General features: G+C 36.6%; 1 protein-coding gene and 1 non-coding gene across 2 annotated transcripts in view; both read right to left on the bottom strand.

Annotated features, from left to right (window-relative positions):
* PUM1 (pumilio RNA binding family member 1) overlaps positions 1 to 26551 on the bottom strand; it is a 169998-nt gene that overhangs the window by 25887 nt on the left and 117560 nt on the right. The window contains 12 exon segments of the mRNA XM_074305535.1: positions 2239 to 2376; positions 3645 to 3773; positions 6473 to 6602; positions 8347 to 8465; positions 8467 to 8517; positions 8520 to 8549; positions 8551 to 8589; positions 8591 to 8619; positions 13162 to 13398; positions 14842 to 15138; positions 15946 to 16089; positions 17098 to 17236. Coding sequence (XP_074161636.1) covers positions 2239 to 2376; positions 3645 to 3773; positions 6473 to 6602; positions 8347 to 8465; positions 8467 to 8517; positions 8520 to 8549; positions 8551 to 8589; positions 8591 to 8619; positions 13162 to 13398; positions 14842 to 15138; positions 15946 to 16089; positions 17098 to 17236 — 1482 coding nt within the window.
* Positions 16948 to 17030, bottom strand: LOC141565238 (small nucleolar RNA SNORD103/SNORD85). The gene has a single exon (XR_012488916.1). It is a non-coding gene; the product is annotated as a small nucleolar RNA SNORD103/SNORD85 (small nucleolar RNA).

Here is a 26551-nt window from a genome sequence, read left to right as displayed (position 1 = left end):
CTTATTAGTTGCTCAGATTGCAAAATCCCCCCAAATAGAATAAATTTGTGCCTCAGGGCAGGGAGAAAAATCCAAGAAGGATTAGTAGAACTGCAGAAGATCAGAAGACAGACTCCATGAGAAGTGCAAATACCTCCAGGCTAGCTGGGTGAGGTTGAATCCTCAGCAGAAACGTTCACCTAAGACTGTGGAGTCAGTGAAGACTGAGCCAAATTCCTCTATTTAGGGACTAGTAACTAGGCCCAGCTGTGCTGGAAGAACAGCCCCTAGGGGAGAAGGAAGCTCTTGGTTTGGAGTGCCAGGTCAGAGGGGAGAGCTGAGGTGAAGCTAGAGGCACCATTCCCCCACCCCAGAATTAGAGAAGCTTATACTAATGCCTCTTATTTAAAAATAATAATAATAATAAAAATAAATGACCCTGCAAAGAATAAAGAACCCACCACAGAAACTTACTATGGGAACAGGGAAGACTAGGGTTCCTCTTCAGAGGAGGACATTGAAGTAAAAAGAGTTTCTATCACAAAGAGTAAATTGAAATGGCTCCCTACCAGAATTTATAGAACTCAAAAAAGAATTTAAAAATCATATGAGAGACATTGAGGAAAAACTAAACATAAATAAATAAATGACATCCAAGAAAAAGAAGATAATGGAAAAAAAAGCTGACCAACTTAAAAAAGGGATACAAAGTTTAAAGGATCAAAAATAACTTTTTGACAATTAAAATTGGGCAAGGGGGAAGTAGTAAAGCTATGAGAGACCAAGAAATTACAAAACAGAACATAAAGAATGAAAAAATTGAACAGAATGTGAAACATCAGAAAAACAACAGATCAGGAGAATAAATCAAGAAGAGATTTATAAGAATAATTAGACTGCCTGAAAGTTATGACCAAAAAAAGATCAGAATAATACAAGAATAATCCAAGAAAAAGTGATAGAACATAAGGGGAAAGAAGAAATAGAAAAAAATTGACTGATTAGCACCTCAATGAGATCCTTTGTGGAAAACACAGTGGAACAATATTACCAAATGTCAAATCCTCAAGATCAAAGAGAAAATTTTGCAAGTGAAAAGGAAAAAACAATTCAAATGTGCTGGAGTTGCAATTAGAATTGTACAAGACTCCAAAAGGTCCTGAAATCACATCTACCAACAATCAAAAGACTAGACCGGAGGCCAAAAATATGATATCCAGCAAAATTATCTAGAATAATGAATAAGGGGGGAAAAAGGACATTCAAGGAACTTACAGATTTTCAGGGCTTTTCCTCAATCAAAGCTGAACTTAATAGAAGATTTAACATGTAAAAGTCAAGATCAGTTTCAAGGAACTCAACATGAACAAAATGTTTGATTTTTTGCACGGAAATGTATGTCATAGGTTTAAAATTGACAACAATAGGACAGATCTTAAGAAAAGATCATGTGATACATATAAGGCATAGAGGAAACAGACAAAGGGGCATTAGATAGGTGAGGAGGTCTTGTAATTCTGAAAACCTACTCATATCAGGAATTGGTTAAACAGGCAACATTGTATATATATACCATGAAGGGTTTAGTATCCTCCAAAATCATAAAGAAATAAGGGGGAAGGGATGGATAGATGGGGAAGCAAAGGGTGAGGGAAGACGACTAGGGAGGGATCCATGGGTGGGGGAGGTTAATTAATAGCAAGGCAAATTAAGGAGCAGAAATAAACAAAGAACCAATAGGCATAGAAAAGATTTGTGGTGGGTGTGTGTGTGTGTGTGTGTGTGTGTGTGTGTGTGTGTACGTACATATACATATACATACATAACTATATCCTTTCTTAACTATAACCTGCTTGGTGGGATGGAGGGGATGAAAGGGTGGAAAAAAGAAAATAAAAAAAGGTGAGCAGCAGAGAACAAAAGAACAATTTACAAGAAAGTAAAAAAAAAAAAAAAAAAAAGAGAGAAAAAGAAAAACATGCACACTTATGGATATAATTTTTTTTTTTTACTAATATATAATTTCTTGAACTGGCAATTTGTTGTTATATATTTTGAATCCTTCCTAATATTCTTCTGTTGGATACATGACAATGTTTTCTTTTGTATTTTCTGTTTTTTTTTTTTAATTCTTATTGTTTTTTTTAAATAAAATAAATTTTAAGAGAATATTTGTTGGAATCCCCACTTTCTATCTCATGTGTAACAAAAAAAACAATTAAGTCTCAGGGCTTCAATGATTTCTCTTTTGTCACTTACCTGTCCCTTAAATGCATCAATGATAAACTGGAGGGACTGAGGTTGCACACATTCGATACACTTCTGAACCACATGATTACCATTCTGGTCCTTTACACATTTCAGGACATGGCCATCTAACTCCCGTACCATCTCATTCTATTGGAGAGAAAGAGAAAGAAAGCACCACCAGAATCACAGCTGGAAAACAGCGACACAGTATAACACAGACAAACACTGATAAACAATGGAATCAAAATAAACAAAAACATTACAACATCAGATATGAAACACTACAAATCACTGCAAATCAGTCACAAAAAACAGTGACAGAAGTATGATGATGAAATGCTTTACAAGTTAAAATAATATTACTTAATTTAATATGGCAGCTTAAATATTAATGATTAATCCTCTTATACACGTGAGAAAACAAGAGGTCTAACCTTGGAAAGAACCTGCCAGGAGTTTTACAGCTAACCAATGGTAATGAAGGGTCTCAAACCTCAGTCTTCTGATTCCAATTCCAATCTTCTTTCTACACTGCTGAATGCTTCCCTCCCCACCATTCAAGCTTAAAGGTAGTAAATATCTTTAAATTTCTCCCTTAATGGTCTGAGAACAAGGAAGGTAAAAATGACTGTAAGACGCTCCAACTATAGAACAAAAAGCTGGGGTATCCCTGGAAGTATTCCTAGCAATAACACAGTAATGCAAAATTTCTCCTGGCAATACCCAGAGGGAGGCAACCAGAACCAGAAGACAGGCCTTTAAAAAAAAAAAAAAAAAAAAAAAAAATCATATGTATATGTATATATGTATGTATGTATGTGTACCTGGAAAATTTTAATGAGTTTAATGAGTTCTAACATCAGAAACTAAGGGAAGTTGAAAAGTGAAGAGAGATTAGATTTCATTTTTAATTTTATAATCTCAGCAATTAGCATAATTCTTTGTGATTAAATAGTTAAATAAATGCTTACTAAATTTCACTGAAATTTAAGAAATTAAATTTGCAAGTTCCGATGCTTAGGATTAAGGATAGCTCAACATAAGAAGGATATTATGAAAATCTCCTGAAATTCCACCACTTAAAAGGAACTGCCAACTAATAAAACCATCTGTATTGAACAGATTTATGTTGATTTCTAGCTCACACATCTAAAACTGAACTAGACTTCAGAGTTCCTCTGTTCAATCCTCAAATTTTAAAGATGAGGAACTAAGATCTAGGTAGATTGAGTAAAATGCTCAAAGCACAGGAGGTGATTTAAAACTTATTAAAATACTTTGTGCCAACATCCACAGATGTGAAACAAAAAGAGTGAAAGAAGATGGAAGGAGACGAATTCACACAGTTGATTATGAAATTACACATTGGAACATCAAACATCAAGAAAAAAGTTAAAGTGGAAACTTACAATTACCTGCTGGTCTGGGGGAATAAACTCAAGGGCTTTCTGGATGACCCGACAGCCATACATCTGCAGAGCCAAGGACAAGACGTGCCCTCGGATCCTTTCTGCCAAAGCCAGCTTCTGTTCAAGGCTGCCAAACTAGAAAACAATTACAAGAACCAGGGTTGTTTGTTTCTGCTGAAACAAAGCTCAAAAAGAAAATAATAACAAAAAACCCAGTCCAGAAGTATGGACTTCTTATAAGTTCATTCTCTCTTTAAGTTTTATTAAAATATTAATTAAATATGATAAAATATAATAACAATATTAAAATAACTAATTTAAGGGGATTTAGTTGAGGCAAGGAACTAAAAGAGATGGCTTTTTAAACCAAAGAACCTAATTTCACATTTTTAGAAAAAGTCACTGTCATCACCATCGTGGACGTTTATATACCCCTAAAATGCTTACATGTTTACAACATATTATTTAATCTGGTCTCTGACAAGCTTTGAGGTAAATATCTTCGGGATTCTTTAGGAACTCCAAGAGTGAAAACTCTCTGCACCAAGATAACCTGCAACTTACTTATAAACTTAATCATTTTTGACGGTTATTTGGGGGACTGAGAAGAGACTTACAAATAGTCACAAAGCCAGCTTGTGTTTAGATGAAGACTGGATTCCTCCAAAGCTGAACTCCTAGCTGAACTCAAAGCTTCTCTATTAGAAGTATTAGTAACTCCATTTTATAAGTGAAGAAAGAGTGAATTTCCCATAATCCTACAACTAATTAAACCAGGAAGTTGGCTTTTAAGCTCAGATCCTTCCTAAGTTTGGCTCTTATACTGTAGCACATTCAGAAGGATAAGCCTCTTTAATGGTCACATCTATTCTCCCTTAGTCAAAGATTATTAGTTAAGGATGGAAGGGATGGAACCTTTACATCTCTGACTTGTTAAATCTTACTTTTCTAGTTTTGTTAATTTCAAGTAAATAATCAGTCCAACGTATATTTAAGTACCCTACAGAGCATTATGTGTACCAGGCACCATGCTTAGTGATGGGGATACAAATAGGGCAAAAGGCAGTCTCTGCCCTGAATGAAGACTGAAAGAAGCATGAAAGAGAAGTCCAGAAGACGGAAGACGAGGCGGGAGGAGAGATGGCTGGTCTGGGCCCTTCTTAGAAGGAGTTTCAGAAAGATGCTCACTAACCTCCAATCAGAGAGCATGGGATTCAGCAGTAAAGGACAATGACAAGGTGTGAATTACCCAAAAGACAAAATACTTTGATGAAACAGAGCTCTCAACTCATCCAAACCTTCCCATTTAAAATGAGCGTAAAACACTCAAAAATAAAATACAAATTCGCGCCTTTACTTGATTTAAAAAAAAAAAGGAAGGTGATTGTATGATTTAAAATGAAATAAAGTGTAGAACAAAACCCCACCAAAAACAAAAATGATGAATCCTAGACCACTGCAGACAAGCTTGACAACAATGATCTTTTCTCCAGTTCCACAACATCTTTTTGTCCCACTTATTGGCACTACTAACTTTATCATGGATTTACTTTATCTCTTAAATTATATTTTAGACTAAGTTTCTCATGGGAAAGATCACATCACACACTTCATACATCCCAAATCATAGCAATTAGTGTCTCACATTGAACTGAACTGAGGTTCTGAATCTCCTCTTTTCTGGTTAACTGGATAGTCCTTTGGCAACTATGAAAAATAATATTATCCTCACTTTACAGATAAGGAAACTGAGACTTTAAAAAGTTGGATGGATTTCCTTTGGTGAATAATTACCTGGATTAAATACTCGAATTGGTTCCTTTGAGAAAGGTTAGGAAATCAGCATCCTTAGGACCCTTTTAAAACAAAACATACCTCAACCTGTTCAGAAGGCATTAGCTGGACTTATGGGGAAAATGTCTAAAGAGCACTTTCAGAAGAGTGATTCTTCTGTTAATGATTCTTTCTTCCTTCACATGGGAAATGTGGTTATTTCATTTTCATTTTTTCCCCTCCCTCCACGCCATCCTCCACCCACTGAGAAAGCAAGAAATATGGTACCCATTGTACTGTATGAGTTCTTTGGAACTGTGGTATATCATGTGTTGATGAGGAGTTACTAAGTCAATTACAGTTTAATTATCTTTACAATATTGCTAATACTGTGTAAATATGTCTCCTGGTTCTACTTACTTTGTGTATCATTTTATTTATACTGTAACTAGGTTCAGCCATTCCTTAATTGATGGACATCCCCTTGATTTTCCCTACCACAAAAAGAGCTGCTATAAATATTTTTGAATATGTGGCTTGTTCTTTTTCTTTCATATCCCAAGTATACAGAACTACTAGTGGTATTGCTGAGTCAACAGGTACACTAAGTTTTATAGTTCTTTTCCAATTATTCTTTACAATAGTTGAGCCAGTTCATATCTTCACCAACAGTTTATCAGTGTACCGGTTTTTCCCACAGAAACCCCAGCATAAATCAGATGAGTATGAAGCAATACTCCAGATTTGTTTTAACTTATATTTCTCTGATTAACAGTGATTTGGAATATTTTTATGACTACTTCCTGCCCATTTCTAAAGGCAACCTCTTCTATGTTTAAAAAAGGTAGCTGGGTATTTATCATCTCTGTAAGCAATTTAACAATATAGAAGAGAAACACCTAACTTTATGACAATAGACTCATTAAAGGGAGGTGTGGAAGGGACAGAAAAGGTAAATCAAAATGAAACATATCACGAAAAAATTCATCAAGAAGATCTTTTTCTGTCATCAGAGTACTTAGAACAACAAACACTACTATGCAAAGAGTGATCTTACTTACTTCAAAGAATTTCTGAATTACATAGTTTCCAAACACATCAACCATTAGCTGGTAAGCAGCCTGTAGAATTTCATTGAAGACGAGTTGGCGTTCAGCTGGTGTAGCGCGTTCCAGCTTTAACTGAATGAATCTGAAAATGAATGGATAAAAACAATGAGATCATTTCAAATAGATAAGAAGATTCAGGTTTATACTATGTAAGAAATGGGTTGAAGTATGGCTGAAATCTAGGTAATGTTTGAATTGTATTAGGAAGGGTTAAGGTTCTAAAAAGAATTAAAAAGAGCCCTTAGTGTGTTTTAAAAAAAAAGGTTTTGTAAAGTCAATAAATAATCACTACATAACTTATCAGGGATTGGTTTTTCTGTTGGTGAGGGTTTGTTTGTTTCTTCAAAAAAAAAAGAAAAAAGCTCTTGCTTTCCATTAATTGTTTTCTTAAAGCAGGGCACACATTTGACAATGTTGCTTTTTCCAAAAACAAGCCCCAAGAAATATTCTGGAGCCCCATGACACTGTATTTATGCTTAGTTTCACACTTAAAGTTATAAGCTATCATAAAATATAGCAGAAATCAATTAAAAGAAGATTTAATAGAAATGACTGTAATAACTTCTTTTTAAATACGGGCTGCTCCTGGGAATAAAGAAAACAGGTCCTGACTTCCCCACACATGGAAATGAGACTAGAGCATTCAAAAACATCTCCCCTAGGAACTACAAAAATTTTATCTTTAAAAAATAGACAAAAAGACAAAATTCTGAGGAAGTGGGAGCAGCTTTGTCTCTTATTGAACCAGATCAAGCAAAGACTGAAGGGAAAAAAATGCCAAGCTTGTTATTTGTCCATATCATCAAAGTATTTTTGTCTCTGTCAATATCATAAAAATACTGAAGGACCAAGTGACAAGAATAACAAGAAATCCAAACTTATTTAATCCTTTTAAAACTGGTCCTGCCACTTGTTTTTTTTCCAGCAGTGAAATGATTCAGGCCAATTCTAATAGACTTGTGATGGACAGAGCAATCTGCATCTAGAGAGAGGATTGTGGGAACTGAATGTGGATCAAAATATAGTATTTTCATCTTTTTGTGATTATTTGCTCACTTGTTTTTCCTTTCTTACTTTTTTCATTTTTGATCTGATTTTTTTTGCATAGCATTATAAATGTGGAAATATGTTTAGTAGAATTGCACAAGTTTAGCATATATTGGATGACTAGCTATCTAGGGGAGGGAATGGGGAAAGGGAAAGAAAAATTTGGAACACAAGGTATTGCAAGTTATTATTCTACAAAAAAGAAAAAATTAAATTGGTACTACCCTTGGGCCCTCATCTCAGACATTGCCATCACTAAAACACAAAATTATGAAGGGAGGAAAAAAATAGTAAAATTAGAAAGTTGTTTTATCTGTAACCATCTAAAAATATCTGTGCCCTGATGTGGTTGGAGATCCAAGTTTTTAAAATGTTTATAGGACACGCTATATGTGCATTATTTGACCTATCTTCAATTACATTAAACTGTGGTCACTGAAAGATTGCTTCAATCACTGAGGCCTCTCTCTTCATCTAAAAAATAAGCAAAATAACCTAAAATAAAAAGCACTTCTATGATAGTTCCTTTTCATCAGCTTTGCACTGACTGTCCTCAGCAGAAAGCCTACTCCCCCCAAGCAAATTTTATATATATATATATATATATATGTATGTATATGTATATGTATATATAATGTATATGTATATGTGAATATGATAAGTCTGGGAAAATTTCAGTAGTTTTGATAATCACCTTGACAATATAACTATATATGGAAAATATAAAAGTTACAAAGTCTTATCCAGAACACTCAGTTTCAACTATTTAAAATCTTTACCTGGACCCATGCTGGTCTTGGGAAAATTCCATGATGTGTCCCGCAATCTCACGCAGCTGTAAGTTGGGGTAGCGGTTATTACGGAAGTCCTCTAAAAGTCTGCTCCGGCCTGAGGGCATGGACATCTGACAAGCCATAGCGAATGCGTGAAGAAGGGAAACAGGGCACTACTAGGGGCTAAACAGGCTAGATGCACTGCTTGCCGCTCCGGTACTTAGCTTCGGCTCCAGGAGCCGCAGAGATTGTATCTTCCACTGCCATTAGTGAGCCCGCCTATTGGTCAGAACAGAAAACAGTGAAAAGAACCATCTCATCGGGTCTCATAAGAAGGGTCAAGGAAAGGGGGTTGTAGGGTACAATGCAGAAAATTGAGACTCTCTGCTGAGGGAATAAAAGTTAAAGCTAGCTAACCACAGCTCATCTCTCTCTTCCAGCATCTCCACCAAATTAATTTCCTACGTGCAATTTTTCCTAGGTGAAAGAAACAGCAAACTATGTTCTTGCTCTCTTTACTGAGATACATTCACCATTGATAACTGAACTGTTAATTAATGAGACCATAGTTAGCCCCAATGAACTGAAAATGAACATTCCCTTCTATATTATGTGAACTCTTATCAGACAGTCTCTTTGTCTTCCAGCTCTAAATCACTGACCCTTACTCAACAATAGCAAGGAGGAATATCATCAGTGCAAAAAAGCCTTGGGCTAAATCAAATGGATTGAGGAGAGGGAAATAAAGATAAAGACATAGACATAGATGAGCTAACCAGATGTTTTTCTTGTCATGGCACATGAGTAGCTCCACAGTAGCCACATAAAAATTGTTTTTTGCTCTGCTGATGATGCTTAAATGTAACAACTGCAAAAGGTGGATGATACATGAGGTGCTTTTCTGATGAAAAATAACTAAAGTGATACAAGGTTTCATAAAACTAATATACTCTAATCAATGAAATGATAAATAATATTATGAGGATGGTAGAATTACTCATAAATTATGATATAGAACAGCTTAAATAACCCATTTTGACACCTGTTTCTGATCCACAGCTGTTTATTTCACACAGAAGGCATGACAAGTGATAGGGGACTTCACAGGCCAGGAAAATGGTCAAGAATGTCACTTATGATTCTTACATTTGGCATGTGTCTCATGACCAATTATTTTACTGTGCTTCAAACTCTTAACTACATACATGAAGCTTTTGGATAAGTGGACAAGTTGCAGTGGGGTTCAGAACATATGATCCAAACCCAGATACAAAGTCTTATGGTTTTCCTCTAAATTTTCATTCTTTAATTTTGAAAATTTTTCTTTCAAACAGTCACAACTTTGAAAAATCATGAGAAAGAGTATATCACTTGGTTTGGGGTTTTCTGGGGGATATGGGATCATTCAAAATAATACCTATACATACTAAAAATTAAGCTTCTGTTTTATTTCCTCCTTCAGGCATGGTAATACTCAAACTTTCAGGTCACAAAGAAAGATTAAGTAGCTTCATGATTTATGTTCCTATATTACTTTTCATCATGAGATGAAGACTTTAAAAAAAAAAAAAAGAAAAGAAAAGAAAAAGAAAGAAACTAAAGCTTTAACACAATGCCAGTGAGACAACTGTTTCATCCCATCTGCCATCACCAACATGAATGGACAACTCAGTAGACAGTGAGTGCAATGGAGGATAAGAAAATAAGCTTTTCAAGTCCATAGCCCTAATTCAAGGTTATCATATCATTTGTTTTAAGATGGGAAATGTAAGAAAGCAAGGAATAAATACTAGAGAGACCTAATTAAACTCAAATACTATTTGCTCTTTTAATATAGGTTCCAAGATAGTCTTAAAACTAAGTAACAGCTTCACACAAACTCATTTCTGCCTGTATCCCACCAAAGTGAAAGCCCAAGGACTTACTGGGTTAACTTGCTAGTACAATGAATCTTAAAACTGTGTGGCTGAAAAGCTAGGTTTGATAGGCTAGGTCTCTAAGCTTTCTGCTGGATTTTCTGACATGCTCATTCAACCAATACCCATAATCTCAGTTCAACTGCATTTAAAAGCCAATTCTAAAATTAATGACTTCTAGCATTCTTTTTTCCTTCTATTTTAATGACTATAATGCTTATCATTATTCACTGAGTTCAAAAAATTATTAGAGGATACCCAGCATAACCTCAGAATTTTATACTAGAGAAAACTGAGTCCCAGAAAGGTTAAGAAAAGATTAAATTTTACTTTTCTTTAAAATTACCTTGATTTTTTGTATATACTTCTAAATGTACATGTTGTCTTCCTCAGGTAGACTGTAAGCCTCTCCAAGGGAAGGATAGCTGAGCATTTTTCTTTGTGTTCTCAGGACCCAACACACAAAAAGCATATAATAAATGTATTTTATTACCTAAGATCACATGGGTAGTATCAGAAAAAGGATTTGAATCCAGGGGCCGATTCCTGGCCCAGTCACTTTCCACTGTGCCAGAAATCAAAGCTGAAATACTAATCAGAAATCAGTCATGCTGAGTTTGCAGTCAGTTCTAATACTTGCCAATTTTCCTTCAGTAAGGACTTATCTTTTGGTCACTGATAATGTCATCAAATATAACCACTGAATTTTAATTTTGAAACTAAATTGAATAAGGAAGTCCGGTAGCCATCTGGCACATTCACATGAGAAGATGAAGAAAACAAGCTGCAGTCGAAAGAAAAACAATTTCCCATAATCCCCTGCTTGGAAGATGAAAGCAGAAAAAAGAGGAAGAAGAAAATGTAACCCAATGCAGGAAACAGGAGATACAGGGAGGAATGCCCTAGGCCTAGCCGACCATGCCCACCCAAAGTGCCACCATCCCCTGTTTAGCTCAGACAAAGGGGGTAAAAAGAACATAGAGACAGCTGCAAACAAAGGTGCCAGCTTTGGGAAAAGAGAGAGAGATCTCTGTCCTTCCTGCCTCTTGTGTGGATTGGGGAACAGCTCTCTCCTGGATGGAAGCGATGAAATGTCTATTACTCTCTTAGGGGCATCCTGAGGAGAAGGACAATCCAAGTGAAGTGAAGAGGAGTCAAGAAGGTCAGAAGGTATAGGAGAGTGGCATGGGACTTTCCCACAATCTCCACCTGCTCCCTGAGGCTAGGGTATCATTCTTTGAACATCAGTCATCTCCTAGTGATGCTATATGGCTATGAGTCCCCAAACCCAAAGATCTCAGAAGAATAAAAAAAAAAAAAAAGATGATCCAAAGAACGATACAGAGAAACATAATAGGTTCAAAGGTGGATGCAACATATCATGATCTGCATACCAGAATTAGTGGGAAAGAAATGTATAAATGGAAAGCAAGCAAGTCACATAGAGAATTCGAGGAATAACAGATGGACTGTGGGAGAAATACACTAGTAATATTAAAAATTTGAAAGAAAGAACTCCAGGACAGCAAGCAATTCCTCTAGGGAGGATGAATAGAAGAAAATGACCAAAAATCCCACAGGATGAGATAGCAATGAAGAGCTCCAATCTGTGCTAGTGGGGGGAATGGAGAGCCCACACAGCTCTAAATAAAATTAGCTCCCAAATGTGACACTCCACTATGTGAATCAGAATGTCTCAAAAGAGATAAGATATTTTATATAACTATTTGAAGAAACCTAGGTGGGACAGTGATGTGACACTGGACTGGAGTCAGGAGGACTTGAGTTCAAATTTAGCCTCAGACACTTACTAGCTGGGTGACTCTAGGCAAGTCATTTAACCTTGTTTGCCTCAAAGAGCATCTATCATGCAGGGTGGTTGTGAGGATAAAATGAGAATTTCATAACATCCTTTGCAAAACTGCTAAGTCCTTAAGGAACTTGTAAATGATCATTGTCATGTTACCATTTTCACTCATTCTAAACTTTTCAAGCCTAAAGAAGTATTTTCTATTTCTACCATACAGAGAAATTTGCTGAGAGAACACGTTTTCCTTTATCCGTACTATCCCTGTCCTGAATATAGACATCAAACCTAACCCAATCTTGGGCTTATATTTTTAAGATTTTCTCATTTGGCCTCGAGACTCTTTGTTTTATGAACTATCCACATAGATCCTTCAACTCCCCTATTAGGAAATGGGATCATACACAAAGAAAAGTAAACAAGCATGTATTAGGCACCTGCTATGTCCATAGCATTAAGCTCTTTAAAAATACTATCTTATTTGATCCTTACAACCCTGGGAAGTAGAGGATATTATCTTACAGTTGAGGAAACTGAGGCAAACCGAGGTGAGATGACTTGCCCAGAGTCACACAACTGCTAAGTGTCTGAGGCCAGATTTCCATTCAGGGCTTCCTGACTCCAGGCCCAGCAATCTCTGTTCACTGTGCCACCTTGCTAAAAAAAAAACAAAAACAAAAACCAATGTGTGAGCCTTCAAAGTATCCTTCAGCCATTTGTGTGGTAAGAGCTAGAAGAAGCAAAGATATTTATCAAGTAAGGAGACCAGGCTTCCAACTGTAGCCCTACCTATTCCTTTTGAGATTTCCTAGCCATAAAGTTGCCAGATGAGATATCTGCATTGGACAATGTGGGGCTTTAAAGAATAATGGAGATCATTTCCCACTAATGCACTTCCCAAATTTATAAACTCCAGTATCAAATTCTGATACTAGATAACAAATTTGAAATAATCAGGAACCCAAAGTATACAGCAACAGGGCCAAGTCTACAGGTATAGAGCTGACCCTCTTATGGAATCAAGTGGCTATAATTGCACCTGCAAAGTATTTTTTGAGATGTGCAAGAGAACAAGATAGGGCTAATAACAGCTCTTACCCAGGTTCAGACTTGAAGAAGATCCATGTGAAGAGAGAGAAGGAGGTGGTGTCTGGGAATGCCCTGGCCCCTGACTAGGGAGAGGCATTCCCACAGGTCCAGGAGAGGAAGAAAAGCCAAGGCCATTATAAAAACTGTGTCCAATGGGGGTCAAACTGCTGGATGTTCTCTTATATAGGTCACTGCTGCCAGTCAGGGAGTCTCGGCGGGAGCCACTACCAGTATTTGAGTTTGCCACTAAAATAGAATTGAAACAATGTATATTAGAGCAGCCCTGGGGCTTTAAGAACAAAGCCAATGACATGCTTCTAAAACAAGGTACATTATAACCTGGTCTGGATCCTCCCCTTCTATACCCTCTGCCCACCTGGCACTAGGGACAGCATAAAGAGTAGTACCGAATGCCAAGAGAAAAGGAGAGCTGACAACACCTAGCTGCTCAAAACACCACATTCCCATGAAACAGCCTGCCTAGAAGCCAGCCAACTCGTATGGTGGAAAGAGAAAACCCTCCTGGACAAATACGGACTCAACACAGCAAAAACCACAGAAGAGGAAAAAGGTGTGGCTCAGCCCCTTGTAGATTCTAAGCAGCAATGTTACTGTTCTCCATTGGATGGCTGGGCAATATTAAAAACACTGTGCGACAGGGGATTTTCCCTCCATATGGTCATGATTGGTCATGATAGAGATTCAGGTTCTCCGATCCCTAGATAATCACAGGATGGGCTATTTAGCACTTGCTGATACTTCGTCCCAGACAGAACTAACTCCTTCTTCCTCAGGCGTTCCCAATGACCACAACGCATCTCACCTAGTTGGATAACCTCCTGCTTCGCATTCTCCCCAATTCCATGGACATTATAAGCACCTCAGAGTAAAAACTCCTTCCACTTTGCCAGAACAGCAACCTGGCCCCTAAGACATGACAATCCAAGGACCATTCTTCACCATCAAGGCCCTTGCAAATTTACGTGTAGTTGAGATAGTTTGGGTCTGTTTTCCTCACTAAAAAATATCTACTATTTAGAAAAGCACCTTCTTTCCTGTACCTGGAATAAGTTCTATGAATTGGTACCAGGCTAAATGATCTATGATCTAGAATGAAACAACTAAATGGTGAGAAGTAGTAGTAGTAGTAGTATTAGTAAAGCAGCAATAGCAGCAGCAACAGCTAGGGATGGTGGTGGTGGAGTAGCAGTAGTAGGAGTAGTAGTAGCAGGGATAGCAGTTACCCTTTATATAACCCTTCAGGCTTTACGAAAAGCTTTACATGTTATTTCATCTGTGTGATCCTTACCACAACCCCATCAGATAGGCACCAGTATTATTCTCATTTAACAGATAAGAAAAGTGAGGCTGAGAGAGTAAGTGATTTACCCAGTGATGACACTTAGCTAATAACTGTCTAAAGCTGGATTTGAACTCAGGACTTCCTGGCTCTACGTCAGACACTGTACCACTTGCTCAGGTAATCTGAAGTAAATGTCTATCTTTATAACCAGGAGAAGAAGATCCATCATATTTCAGAGTGAGTGGTTGATTATCTTGGACTTTCTTTTCTAGTGAAGTCAAATTTTCAATGACTTTGATCAAGAGAAGCTCATGCAATATTTCCAGGGCTCCATCAAGACTAGAACACGACATTCACTTGAAAGGCACCTCAAGCATGATTGCTACCTGCGGTTCCAAATCCTCCGAGGGCTGATCCCAAAGTGGCTCCAAGAGAGCTGCTGCTCCCAAATCCAAGGGAAGTGTTGGCAGGCTGGGCAGAGCCTTGAGAAAAAAGGGAGCTGCTCTGTGAGTTGCTGCTCAGAGAGCTGTTGCCATAAAATGAATTGGATGCCAAGTTGTTGTTGGGCTGCTGCTGGGGCTGGGGTTGAGGCTGCTGAGTTCCTAATGGGCGGAATGGTCCATTTGTTGTGCCTGCAAGACCACCAGCTGCACCATTAGCAGAGGCTGCGGCGGCTGCAACAGCTACAGATAAGAAAATCAAACACAGTGGATTAGGGCAATGGGGTCTAAATCCCAAAATATTCTTTTTTCCCCTTAGAAAGCAATTACAAAGAGATCATATTATCTTATGACAGAATCTAATACATAAAGCAATAACAAAATAAAACACCAAAAACTAAATTGGGACTTTAGAGAACATTTAATCCAACCCACTACTCTACTGCTAAGACCCAAAGAGAAGTGACTGACTCAAGATCACAGAGCCACAATTTAAATCTCAACCTCTGCATGCCAAATCCAGCCCTCTTATAAAAATGTGTTCCTAAGCCATCTATATTATGCCTTTTTTTTTTTCCATTCTAGTGTTCTCTTCTTGAATCTAATGGACAGAAGAAGGAAGAATGAATGTAAATTTAAGTTAATGCAAACTGTGGCTTATTAAGGAAAAACTGAACTATCCCGAAGCAAAATGAGCTATCTCAATAAGAAGTGATCTCAAAGGTCATTAGAAATTCTCTAGAAGTGAAAACTAGAGCACTATTTATCAGGAATTGTGTGGGCAAAATTTATATTCAAGTGAAGGTTGGACCTACTGTAACTCTTTCTGATCAAATAGTAAGAAGAGAGCATCTATAGTTTCTGAACCTCCTTGAATGTCACACACAAAAGAGACAATGCCAAAGGTGATAGTGCTTCACAATGAGGGAGGGATCAAACAGGTTATTTTTAAATAGTCTAAAGAAAAAACACCAACCCACCCCCACTCCCTACAACTATTTAAAGCTGTGCTGCAAAATATAAGACTTGGATGGATAAAAAGAAACATACCTGCTTGTGCCGCTGAGGAGCTGATGATGACGGGGGCAGGGGCTACGAGACGAACGGGAGCTCCCAGACCATTTCTAGCCCCAGCATTGACAACAAGGGCCCCTGTTTGGTCATAATAAGCAGCCGGTGCCAAGACAGGATACCCTGCGGAGGCGGGAAAATCAATAGATCAATACTAAATATGGAAGGAGTACCATGGATGTGTTCCAGATACATAACTTCATCACACACATATACGTGGAGCAATTAAGGATTCAAAATTATATAGTACTGAAGACAAAAGAGTTTACTCATCAATATTTTCTTTTCTGACTATATCAAGAGTTAAGATGAAAAACTGACCACAGGCATGTGAAAAAAAAAAAAAAAAGGCATGGAGGAGAGGAGAGGTCAGTAATGATTTTCTGACTGTTAAGGAACTTTTTCTGAAACCGGCTGATCTAGAAATATGACAAAATCAGTAACCCCTTTGGCTCAGAGAGAACTATATTACTAATCAGACCAATTTGGGAAAGTAACATCGTGCTTTAACCACATGTTAATGCTAAGTTAGTTTTGTCCTGTTGGGTAACATGAGATCACTAAGTACAGTAAAGCCTTTTTTTTTTTTTTTTTTTTTTTTTTTAATGACACCCAATCCAATGGTCTTTCACTTCTAGGATTCCAACTTTATCCAGACACCTTGATTAAATCAGCATTTCCATACAGCAGCAAGGGACAAGCTGTTTCTTATCTCTTTGTTAAGTGCCATAATTACCTCTACCAACAATGTTGAGGGTAGACAGGAGTCTACCAAATCAAAGTATAGCGTTCATTTATTGCTATTAGCATCCATATGAATTAAACTGTTGGTTTTAAAATGGAGGCCTTACAAGAGTGTTAGCATTGATATATATATATAAAACAAACTAGAAAGATGAAGACAACTTTAGGACTAAAATGTAAAATCCCTAACATGCCCACTTTCCAGGACCAAATATTGAAAAGCAAAAAAAAATTAAGACTGGCTCAGAACCAATGAGTACAATCAAAGGTTTTAATCAATGAATTGTCTCAGTGAGGGCAAGTGTGTCATCCTAGCCAGTCTACAATGATAGCTGAACAAGCTAACTATCTCTGGTCACTGCTGAAAAATGAAGAGTGAAGTTGTACCTGGCATCCCTGCAGCCAAACCTTGCCCAAATGCCAGAGCAGAGTTTACCGCAGCAGCTGCTACGAGTGGATCAGTTTGCTGACCTTGCTGGTTCTGATTTGGGGTCAAAGGACGTTGGCTGGCACCTCCTCGAAGAACCTAGAAACAAAGCAGAAAACAGATCAGCTCTTCTCTCCTTATCAGAAGCTCCTAATGGCAACACATGTACTCACACTTATGTGACTGGTAAGATGGAACAAATCTCCATTAGGAAAAAAGTTCTTTTCCCACATATTCATCAAATACAAGACACTTTATCTTTTAAAAACACATATTATTCATTACATGAAACAGCTCTCTGCAAGGGGGAAGAATGTTGAAAGAAATACTAATGTAAAAATAAGGGGGAGAGAGGGGGAGAAGACATCATTAAAAATGTTTATAAATACACACAGGAGAAAAAAACAGGGAAAGACCAAAGGCTAAAGAACAGAAATGAGAACTGGGATGTCAATCACAGAAAAGATGGTTGTGACAATAAATGAAAAAAAAAAAAAAAAAAAAACCTACTACTGAAGTTTCTATGCCACTTCAGAGTTTGCTAAGCACCCTACAAATATTTTCTCATTTTATCCTCACAAAAATCCCGGGAAGTAATTACTCTTATTATATCTATTTTGCAGATGAGGGAACAAGAGCAAACAAGAGGGTTTGCCCACCAAGCATTGGATCACATCCCAATCCTAACCCAGCCTTTGGGCTTAAGGCACAGAACTTAGCCCAGGTTTCAGAGTCTGAACTCAATAACCCTCTCCCCATGGACAAATGAAGAATTGAATATTAAATATGACTTGTTTTTTTCAACCTTATCGTACTGAAGTCAAATACCTAAGGTGCAGCCAGGCTCTTGGCATCTTTTAATCAAGGATGACATGTTTTGCCTCCTTCCATTGTCCCTTAAGCCTCCAACATCCTCTCCCTGCTCTCTGCCTTCCTCCAGATGTGTCCATCTCTAACATTCCTGTACAGGCCAACACAAAAGCCACTGCCTCCCCCGCCTCCCAGATTTTTCTTTGTTCTGAGTAAAATTGTGAAAGATCCAAATTTGTGAAGATCATACTTCAATTCTTGTCCACCGTCGCTTGCCAAGAACTTTGCTTGTCAGGCCTGGGGACTGTAATTATCACTGCCCCTATCCCATTCCCATATAAGAATGTAAACACTGAGCTAAGTCTCTCCCCTCAGCACCTAAGGGCATAGTTCTGTGCAGAGGAGGGACTCAATAAAATGTTGAACAAAAATTTACAAGATCTGACTTGGAAGCTTGTTGCTTTTTTACCCTCAGTAATTAAAATATGAAAATTAAGGGGTTTTGGGGGGAAAGGAGCACTGACACACTACTATTACCCTTAGGATAGAATCTCTTTAAAAAGCAATCTACAAGTTTATATGATTCATAAATCATATGAAAGGACAATTCACATTGGCATTCTATCAGAAAATAAAATTCTATCAGAATTCTATCTTGTCAAAAAGGAAGGAAAAAAAAAGAGATTAAAAAGTATACATGGGGAAGGGAATAAGCATTTATACAGCATCCATTATGTCCCAGGGACTGTGCTAATCACTTCACAAATCTCATTTAATCAATACAGCATACTATGTAGAGTAGATATCATTATTATTATTATTATTATTATTATTATTATTATTATTATTATTATTATTATTATTATTATCCCTTTTTTACAATAGAGGAAACTGAGGCAGACAAAGGTTAAGTGACTTGTATGGGATCAAATAAGTAGGAGGTATCTGAGGCTGGATTTGAATTTAGTTCTTCCTAGCTCCAGCCCCCTCTCCATTGTGCCACTCGGCTGCCTCTAATCATGGACTTAACATGGTAGCATTATTGGGTTTTACAAAGAGCTGGAAACAATTTAAATATCCAACATTCAGTAAATGAGCAATTAAACTAACAAATGTAATGTATGCCCCAAATGTGAAAGAGCAATATATTTATTTCCTTCTCCATTTTTTCCACGTGATGGTTTAACAAGTGAAGTAAATGGTTTATGACATTTAGTGAACTGAATAGTTTATGACATATATAAATATCAAAATATATCAAAAGTAAACTATACGAAAGTCACACTCTAGAGTCAACCAAAAAGTAATAAATTCAGCAAAGTTACAGAATATAAAACAAAGCCATATAAATGATCAGCATTTCTCTATGTTACCAAAAAAGATTAAGCAGAAAGAAAAATTCCACTCAAAATAAATATAGAGGATTTAAAATATTGGGGAGTCTATCTACCAAGCTACATCCAGAAAGTACATGACCAATTTAAGGAGCTATGAGATGAACCAGCCAATGAGAAAAGCTGGACATGGAAGAACAGAAAGTCTGTCCTCATAGCAAAGGTGAAGGTCTTGTGGGGGCAGGCAGACCCAGAGCTGGGTGGGGACACATGCCACTGGCCCTAGGCTTTCTCACCTACAAAACAAGGAGATTGGAATGGATGATATTTAAAGTGTCTTCTGTTTACAATACTGTTTTTGAAAGAATGAAGCTATGATCAACCACCTTAAACAGCATTAAGGTTGTAGTGAAACAAGTAGAAAAGCAGGGGTTCCAGGCTTCTGCAAAGATTGTTCTACTCCATTCTACTCCAGTGGCAGCTACTTCCAGGGCTTGATCAATCCTTTTTTGCCGAGCCAGCTGCTGGTGGGCTGGGCCACTTTCCAGGTTCTTCATTCACACTCATGCATCACAGGCAGCACAGGCTCCCAGATGTCCAAATAGTCAATTGGTAAGCCAGTCACACTGACAGCTTCCACATAGCCTCAGTTCCACAACTGAATGCATAACTAGAAAGCTGGCTTTTCACAAAAAGACCTAGTAGACCCATTATTGCTTCACATACAGGATACACTTAACATGGGTCTTGTGCTGCTCAAGTTTATCAACAAATGGACCAACCTATTTTAACTGGAGGACTTTCATCTTGAGGTTTTTCCATCACATGTGTGATGTCTTAATGAGCACTTTCCAATGGAAATGGAGAGAGCAAGAAATAGACAGAAAGACAGGTAGATGCTAGGTATGTAGAGAGGCAAGTGATAGAAAGAGGAGGAGAGGTGGATAGAGGAGATTAGATGAAGTTAGATACAAACTCCCACATGTCACTTTGAATAAACTTCAAATTTATCAAAAGATTTGTGGAAAAAAGGAATGTGAGGAAACACATAAAGATGAATATGGTACTGTAATGGAATTTCTCTATAGCTCTCAAGTGATGGCGAGCCACAAGGATCAGTCTACCATTATAGTTTCAACTGATTTCTGCTTCTGGCATCAGAGATTGTTTTAGTTACTGTGACGACTCACCAAGGGATATTTAGAGATTTACGGAAGAGCTACTAGATACAAGGGGCATGAACATATACACTGGAGTGTTTTGAAAAGCTATTACAGAATTCCAGAAGTCTAGAGTGCATATGAGTTTTGCGTTTTAAAAGTATGTCAAATTAATCCAATGTAGAAACTGGCAGAACAGCTCAGTGAGAAATAGAGCTTAAGGAGTTAGGGTCCAGAGAAGACCTGAATAGTCAAGGATGACACATGTCCACGTCCATATAGCTCTGGACCTCAAAATTCTTGGATTTTTCTTTTCTTCTTTCTCTAAACACAGACTATCCTTAATTTCTGTTGACTAGAAAATGTGATCTCATTTATTTAGATCAAAGGAAGAAAAGCTGGAATCAAAATAGTTAAGATTTAAAAAGTAATCATGGATATAAAGTCATAGTGGTAGTTGATTCCAGAATTGACTGGGACAGCTCTCAGCTGGTTCTTTGAGGTTTTTTCTGTCTCCTATCATGCAGCTCACAAATTTGTAGCAAATTGAAGAAGCTGCATATTCTGGAGATACTCCCTTCCTCTGACTGGTGAGAGCTTGTCTGGGTCCACTGTTTCATGAAATATCCAGATTAGCCAAGGTCCCTTCACTACATGCTCCACTCTAGACTCTCAAATTTTCCAACTTGTCCATTCTCCAAAGGCAACCTTCTTCCCAGATCCATTTTTAGGAGTTGTTCTCTCTCCCATGTATTTTTCCCCCTCAAAATTAAGGGGAACTGTCTGTTTCTAATTGTATTTGGAATTTTAGCCCAGCGTCTGACACAGTCAGCATTTAATATAATGCTTGTTCACTCTATCTTTCTATATCTGAAATCCCAGGGTAAAGGACCAATTCTGTAGCAATACAGTCCAGGACTTTTTAATCCCTTCTCCAAAACTAAAGTACTTAATAGAAATATCAATATTATATGATGATCAATTCTGATGGACGTGGCTCTTTCCAACAATGAGATGACTGAGGCCAGTTCCAATGATCTTGTGATAAAGAGAGCCATCCACACCCAGAGAGAGGACTATGGGAACTAAGTGTAGATCACAACATAACATTCTCACTCTTTTTGTTGTTGTTCACTTGCATTGTTTTCTTATTCATTTACTTTCCTTTTTAATCTGATTTTTCTTGTGAAGCAAGAGAATTGTATAAATATGTGTGCACATTGGATTTAACATGTATAACATATATTGGCTTCCTTGCCATCTAGGGGAGGGTGTGAGGGGGAATGACGGGAAAATCTGAAACACAAGGCTATGCAACGGTTAATATTGAAAAATTATCAGTACGTAATTTTTGAAAATAAAAAGCTTTAAAGAATAAAGTACTTAAGTTAATAAAATAGATATAATTGTAAAGGAAACCAATTTTTTGGAACATATTTTAAAAAAAAATTTAAATCCCCCGGTTGGGATTCTATCATTAAATAAATATCTAATGCTTCCTCATATAATTAGGAAGATCAAAACTAAATATCCTTATTCAAAAAAGGCTATAAATAGAATTGCATGTATGCCTGAAATCGACATGTTAAATAAAGCCTGATGTAATAATAAAAATATTAAGTTTATACATTATTGTGAGTAGGTGGGTTATACAACTCCAATCTGAAAAAAGTGTGGAATTTTCTCTGACTGTTCCTTTTTTTAGTCTGTAAATATACAAAAGCTAAAATGCTATCTGCTGGGTCCACCCACATGATTAGGTCATTAAACTTTTCACTTAGCTGCTTATAGCAATATACATTTATAACTGGGACATTTTTGTTATGTCAATACTTGAATGTTTATCCCCAATAAGTCTACCAGAAAGTAGTATTGATGGGAAGTGGTAAAAAACACTTAGCAATAAATCTAAAGATATCATGTGTACATTAATGTTAAGCATAAACAAGGGATGAAGGAAAACTGAGGCTAGGAACTGAGCAGTTATCTGAAGCCTTCTTGGAGCTCATTTGGAGGAGCAGTGTGATAAAGAGCACAGCTCCAGGAACAATGCAAACCTGAATGCTCTAAGGAGAGTTCTTTTCATAAAGCCATGTGCTCATGGAAATTCCTAAGTTAGAACAGATGCTACTTAGCCTTTCCATTTAATCTGTAAAAGTAAAAGAGGATGGCCTATGGAGCATAAAGAGTAGGCTGCCTTCCTCAGTATGACTGAGCAGCACACTAACAAAAAATATTGAAATACTCATTTACTCTTCAATGTGGGCATCTCTCCAGTCTTTAGGCGACAGAGCAACAAAGACAAAAAAGCCTATGAAAGAAAGCTCCAGGTGACTAAAAATAAGAGTACATTTTAAAAGATCAATCTTTTTTTTTCTTTTCTTTTTTTTTTTTGTACAAAGCAAACTGTCAAAGATGACAAAGCCGTGAAAAGTCAATGCTGAGGGTTATGGGAAGACAGGCATCCTATTATGCTGTGGGTGGAGTTATGAATTAGTTCAATAATTCTGGAAATCAATTGAGATTTTTTTCTCAGAAAATGACTAAAATTTCCATTGCTGCTGTGCCAGGTTCCACTACAAAACCTAAAAAGGCCAATAATAAAAAGAATGATACCACAAACATCTAGGTCCTCATTAGTATGAACAATGAACTTTGTGAAGTGGTCACATTAACAGAATTCTCATCGCATATTTTCATTGTGCTAGAACCAATTCCCACACATAAATATATTTAGTCCACTAGTTTACTTTTTCCTTCTTTTCCTTCTCTTCTTCATTATCCAAGAAAATATTTTTTTTACATCCATACTTTTCATAGCAGCAAAGAAGTGGAAACTTAAATAGATGCCCTTAGATTGGCTAAATGAAATGTGGGACATGAAGTTAATATGCTACCAATGTGAGAAATACGGACAGAGGAATATGATGTAACACAAAATAAAGCAGGCAAAACCAGGAAAGGAATTGACACAATGACTATCACAGAACAACAAAACTTAAGAACTAGACCGACATCTGTGGGGTCAACTATTACAAAGACAGGGACTCATTAGTCTCCTAAGACAGTCCATTCTCTAGTTAGGAAGTTCTTCCTGACATTCTGACATAAATTTGCCTCACTGCCACTTTAATCCACTTGCTATAGATTCTGTCTCAGAACAATACTAAAAAGAGTAATCAATCAAACTGAGTGTTTTTGTTCACCTCTTGGTGGAGCTATGGACTGGTAAAAACATTCGGGAAAGCAACTTAAAATTTTAAGCTACAAAAATGACTAAAATATGCATCATACCTAGTAATCTCCAGGCTAGGCAGATACCCCCAGTGAAGCTAAAAACAGCAAGTTTCCATAAACACCAAAATTTGCCACAACAATTTTATAAGAAGATTTCTCTCAACATCTTAGGCTGAAATGTACATGCTTCCTATATCTCTTTCTTAGAAAATTTCAAGTCTGAGCTCTGCTGTGAACCACTACCTTTATTGTTGTGCTTTCTATTGACATTAATGTTTTTAGGATAAAAATTTCTCCTTCCCTTGATGCTGTGGGGAATTATGGATTTGGAATAGTATAAACACAATCAAACTAAAAAGATGCACTGGTTTGTTGTGAATTACTTTTGCCCCCTCTTTTTCATAATCTTTGTTACAAAGAATGACATACTAGGTAGTGGAGAGAGAAAGCTGTGTATGGAAATAAAAGTAAAAAATAAATTTTAAATTTTGAAAAAAGGAAAAAACAAAGAAATGAATGAAAATAGTATAGAAGGCAAGCTGGTATAAAGATTTTGCTGCTTCAGTGATAAAGGAATTTATTCATATTCCCAGATTACAGATTTCATCTTATTACATAGTACAATGAAAGCATATTATAATGACTAGTATATTATCAACTATAAATAAAATGCATCATACATTAAACTCTTATTTTTCATATTTTTAAATGACATAGGATAATCTTTGTATTTAAATGAATCCCAATTACATAAACTTCACTATGCCTTAGAGCTATGATTAATTTGCAAAAATATCATTAAATGTCTACTCTGGTCAACAAACTGTGATGAAGAAAAACTGGAAACAAAATGCCTGACTGGGGAATGAATGCAATGGACCATTCAACCAAAGGCAGCCACTGAGGGGATATTAAAGTTAGTAAATCCAAAGCCTGAATTTAAGAAATGAAGAAACTAGAGGCTCAGAAGTAAAATTACTTATGGCAAGGAACTGAAAACTGAGTGGATGTTCATCAATTGGGGAATGACTGAGACAGTTATATGATGGAATATGATGGAATATTGTTGTTCTATGAGAAATAATCAGCAGATGATTTCAGAAAGGCCTAGAGAGACTTACATGAACTGACACTACCCTAAGTGCAATGAGCAGAAGCAGGAGATCACTGTACATGGCAACAACAAGATTATGCTAATCAATTCTAATGGACCTGGCTCTTGTCAACAATGAGGTAATTCAGACCAGTTCCAATATACTTGTAATGGAGATAATGATTAGCATTTAGAGAGAGGACTATAGGAGACTGAATGTGGATCACAACATAGTGTTTTCTCATTTTTTGTTGCTATTTGCTTACTTTTTTTTAATTTCTCCTTTCTCTTATTGATCTGATTTTTCTTATGTAGCATGAAAATGTGGAAAGATGCTTAGAAGAATTGCACATATTTACCCTATATTGGATTACTTGCTGTCTAGGGATGGAGATGAGGGGAAGAGCGGGAGAAAAATTTGCAAAAGACAGTTTTACAAGGGTGAATGTTGAAACTCTCATTGGAGGTATTTTGAAAATAGACTATTATTAAAAACAAATAAATAAACTTTATAATATATAGTTATGTTACATATAAATATATAATATATAAACTTCACTCCAACCTCTCTCCTTTTCTTTCCCCTATCTGTCTCTGTCTTTCTCTCATCAAACACATGCAAGTACCACAGGACACAAATGGCATGTATACTATCAAAATGCTTGGATTTGCTCCATGGTTTAACAAATTTTCCCCACAGCTCTAAATCAGCCCAATACTTTATAGTTGCAGTTTACAGGCAAGTTTTGCTGAAAGGTTATTCATTGGCCACCTGATACTTTACCTAAGTGAATCTATTGCTGATCGCCTAAGGGTGCTGCTGCCATTAAATTCCTAAGCAAAACCATATGACAATAAAAAATAATACATCTCCCAATGTCATCATTTATTTCAAAAACTCATTAATAAACACTAGATATTTAAGGCATTCTAAATTCTATAAAATGACTGTTCCCTCCAAAGTTTTTCAAATTTCACCTTTTTTAAAAATTGGAAATAATTACAGAACTTTTACATAAAATGGGGATAGTTGTTAAAATATTCATAAAATTATCTTGATGCATATTATTTTGAATTTGCAGATGAGGGTAATTAAAGTTAATGAGTACCACATATAATAACAGATTTCTTATGATACAGATATATGTTGTCAATTTTTTTCTATTCTTCCTCTATTTCCAAAAAACAAAACAAAAACATACAAAAAAAAAAAAAAAAAACTTTAAATTCTATTTAAATTTACTTAAAATCTATAGTCCTACTGGATGAGGAATTGATTATCTGTGATTTTCTGAGATATATTAATAGAAAACTACTAACAGAGAAAAGACTAAGGAATGCAAGACTTGTGCAACTCCTACAATCTGGGTTGCTCTGAAATATGTTAAGTAGGAGGTTTTGTAGTCTTTTGTCATTTTTCAAAGGAGAAAACTGAGGCCCAGAAAGAGAAAGGAAGAGACAGAGTCAAAGAGGCAAGAGCTAATGTAGAACAAAATCTGTAACTAAAGGTACTATTGTTAATGGACAGCTTTAGACATATATGTATGATGAAGAATCTACTTTTGTGGCAAAATTGCTTCCTTTTTTTGTGAATTGTCACAAGCATAAACACATACCATGTATCTGAAATCTAGATGGAATTTGTTTAAGGCATGCAATTTCTGGTATTAACCCATACAGATCAAAGTAATTGAGAGATGGAAAACATGGAAAGGGGCATAAGTCCCTTTTCACAGACTCACATGTTGTATTTTTCTTCTCTTTAAAAAAATATCCATTT

This window comes from Sminthopsis crassicaudata, chromosome 3 (assembly GCF_048593235.1).
Source record: "Sminthopsis crassicaudata isolate SCR6 chromosome 3, ASM4859323v1, whole genome shotgun sequence".
Lineage (NCBI taxonomy): Eukaryota > Metazoa > Chordata > Mammalia > Dasyuromorphia > Dasyuridae > Sminthopsis > Sminthopsis crassicaudata.
The sequence above is the reverse complement of the archived record's forward strand: the minus strand, read 5'-3'. Positions and strand labels throughout refer to the sequence as shown.